Source organism: Salvia splendens, chromosome 5 (genome assembly GCF_004379255.2).
Source record: "Salvia splendens isolate huo1 chromosome 5, SspV2, whole genome shotgun sequence".
NCBI lineage: Eukaryota > Viridiplantae > Streptophyta > Magnoliopsida > Lamiales > Lamiaceae > Salvia > Salvia splendens.
The window spans coordinates 41,405,886-41,408,343 of NC_056036.1; the positions used below are offsets into that span (position 1 = coordinate 41,405,886).

General features: G+C 46.3%; 1 protein-coding gene across 1 annotated transcript; it reads right to left on the bottom strand.

The window, feature by feature from the left end:
- Positions 1-279: 279 nt before the first annotated feature.
- LOC121805613 (F-box protein At1g67340-like) lies at positions 280-2,250 on the bottom strand. Its single transcript, XM_042205535.1, has 3 exons — positions 1,940-2,250; positions 1,620-1,782; positions 280-1,521 (listed from the first exon to the last, which is right to left on the bottom strand). Exons 1-3 carry the CDS (start codon positions 2,149-2,151, stop codon positions 829-831), a joined length of 1,068 nt encoding a protein of 355 aa, XP_042061469.1. The 5' UTR covers positions 2,152-2,250; the 3' UTR covers positions 280-828.
- Positions 2,251-2,458: the final 208 nt, after the last annotated feature.

Genomic DNA, 2,458 nt, shown 5'->3' on the forward strand with positions numbered 1-2,458 from the left:
CCAATATTTTTACGTAAAAGTTTTATTACTATAAAAAAATCTTCTTCTACAGTGACTTCACGTATTTTTCTATGAAAAAAACACATGTTGAACCTTGCAAATTGAGACGAGCTACTATCCAACAGTCAAAAATCTAACAAAACAACGCACCAAACCATTACCAAAGTTTAACATGCATAAAGATAGACACAACACGAGCCATATACCAACAAAAAAAAAGAAAGAAAAGCTAGTAGAAAAGGCATAACACGAAAGATAGACGAAACAATACTCGAATCATAAATCGAATGCTCCCGAGATCAAGACTAGCAAGCTCCCAACAAATTTCACACACAATTATGTCATTTAATTACCTAACTAGTACTACTATCTAGTTTATAATTTGAATTTGTACTATCAACCCCAGCACTGTTTCACACATCAAAAGAATCAATGCTTCACTTTCTTGTCAAGAAAATCATACCTCTATTGCCCACAACATGTCCCACTTTTCATGTGATTTGCTCTCCCATTACCTAACCACATCAACTCCCCCCATAATTTCGACCCATGTTTTGAGCATTAGCACAAATTATTAATTCATAGTATCACAAACCCCAATCATTAGAAATACTACTCCACTTCAAATAATAACCATTTTCTCCTATAAACTAACATTAGTTTTTATACAGAGACGAGAGGGAAAATGTCGCTCTAAAATAAACCCCCGCTTTTACATCTCTGTACAATTTAAAATAACCGTCAACTAATTTTATAATTAATTCAATTTTCCACCCCAACTAAAAAAATAATCATAGATTCCTCCCAAAAAAAAGACTGATGTCACATTCACAGTCCCTCGGCCTCGCCGTCGGCCCATCGCTCCACCAGTGCGCACTCCGCCTTATGGCGGAGTTTCCAATCAAGCGCTTGACAAGCGCGTGAGCAGTAATTCACTGCTCCGCACACCGAGCAGCGACGAAACTCGTGCCTACGTGTCTCCAGCCTGCCGCACCCCGTGTGCGAGCAGAGCCGGAGGCCTGGACCGGGAACGTTCCCGGTCCGGTCTGCGAACCAATCCGATAAAAAACGGTTCGCAGGGTGCTGCTCGGGCGACGGCACATTGCAGCCGAAATCGCTCAGCAGCGGGCATCCGGCGTCGCCGACGCCGCCCTGGCGGCGGGGGCTCCACGTCAGCCATGACGGCGGCACCACCGCCGCCGGGCAGGAAACGAGCACGGCGGCGAGCTCGCGCGCGTTAGCCTGGATCAGGAAGCGGCGCCCCTCCTCGATGTTCTTCTTCACGCCGTAGCCGTCCTGGAGGCAGTGGCCGAGCTCGCGGAGGGCGTCGATTTGGCCGAGGAAGGCGGCGCGTGCGCACAACGAGACGCCGGCGCGGAGGTCCTTGTCGCTCTTCGTGCCGCCGCTGCCGTTGAACTGCACGACGGCGAGTGAGTACAGCGCCGGCGCGTGAGATGCGATCGCTGCTTTCGCCATCAGAGACGCGCCGCTGCCTCGGTTTTGCAGGCAGTAAAACTGAATCTGTTGCAACCGATAACGATAAACTCATTATTTTCGAATTTAATCGCAATTTTTAGAAGCAGAAGGAAATTACTCAATCGGCAAACGAAAGCACTCACCATGCCTAGCGTGAAGCAGGCTTCTGCATTTCCGGTATCGGCGACGCGCTTGAGAAACCGGTGGCTCGATTCCGACCAGCTCTTCGCCTTCACCGCCAGCATTCTCCGGCTAGCCTTCGACAGCACGATCGAGCTCATTCCCAATCCATTCAGCCTTTTGCAACTGTTGATTAAACAGAAACAGAAACAGAAACAGAAACCAAAAATAGATCAGATTCATTCAATCATAAACTCCAGAAATCAATCTATACCGCGAAAATCACAAAATCGATCAGAAATTGAAAATCAAATCTCAAAAACACGATTACAATTACACATACGTCATCACAGCACTGAGGAAATCGGATGAGCATCCAGCGGTGGAGCTTAGTTTGCAGAGAACAGACAGAATGAGATCATCCGGCAGAGAATCAAAAAACTCACGCCGTCCGGCGAAATCTCCGTCTAATTCCACCTTCCGTTTCTTCAGCAATCTATAGCTGTCATCATCATTCGTCGCTTTAGGATAACACAGACCTCTTCTCGTTCTCATTCTACAAATTCTACAACAGAGCTGGATTTTTCCAGTGTGTGAGATGAGATTCTTCTTCGTCTTTGAATATGGAGATGGGGTTAGAGATAATAGAGAGAGAACGACGCATTTTATATATACTGGGAAAAGTAAAAATTTTGTTTCTCGTTTTAAAGAGATAGGGGTGGGGAATTACGGGTTTGCCCCTGGGTGTCATCTTTTGTCCGTATTTACCATTGGAAAGCGGTCAAAGGGAGTTTGACCAGATCCGCCCTTCTGCGGTTTGTACTGCGCTTGATAAAAGGAGACAAGTTTTTACCGTCAGAAT

Excerpts from the sequence above, each read along its gene's own strand:
- LOC121805613 (XM_042205535.1), bottom strand. The coding sequence starts at position 2,151 with ATGAGAACGAGAAGAGGTCTGTGTTATCCTAAAGCGACGAATGATGAT. Across the intron at positions 1,783-1,939 it reads TTCCTCAGTGCTGTGATGAC|TTGCAAAAGGCTGAATGGAT; the intron begins GTATGTGTAATT and ends TTTAATCAACAG. Across the intron at positions 1,522-1,619 it reads CCTGCTTCACGCTAGGCATG|ATTCAGTTTTACTGCCTGCA; the intron begins GTGAGTGCTTTC and ends CGGTTGCAACAG.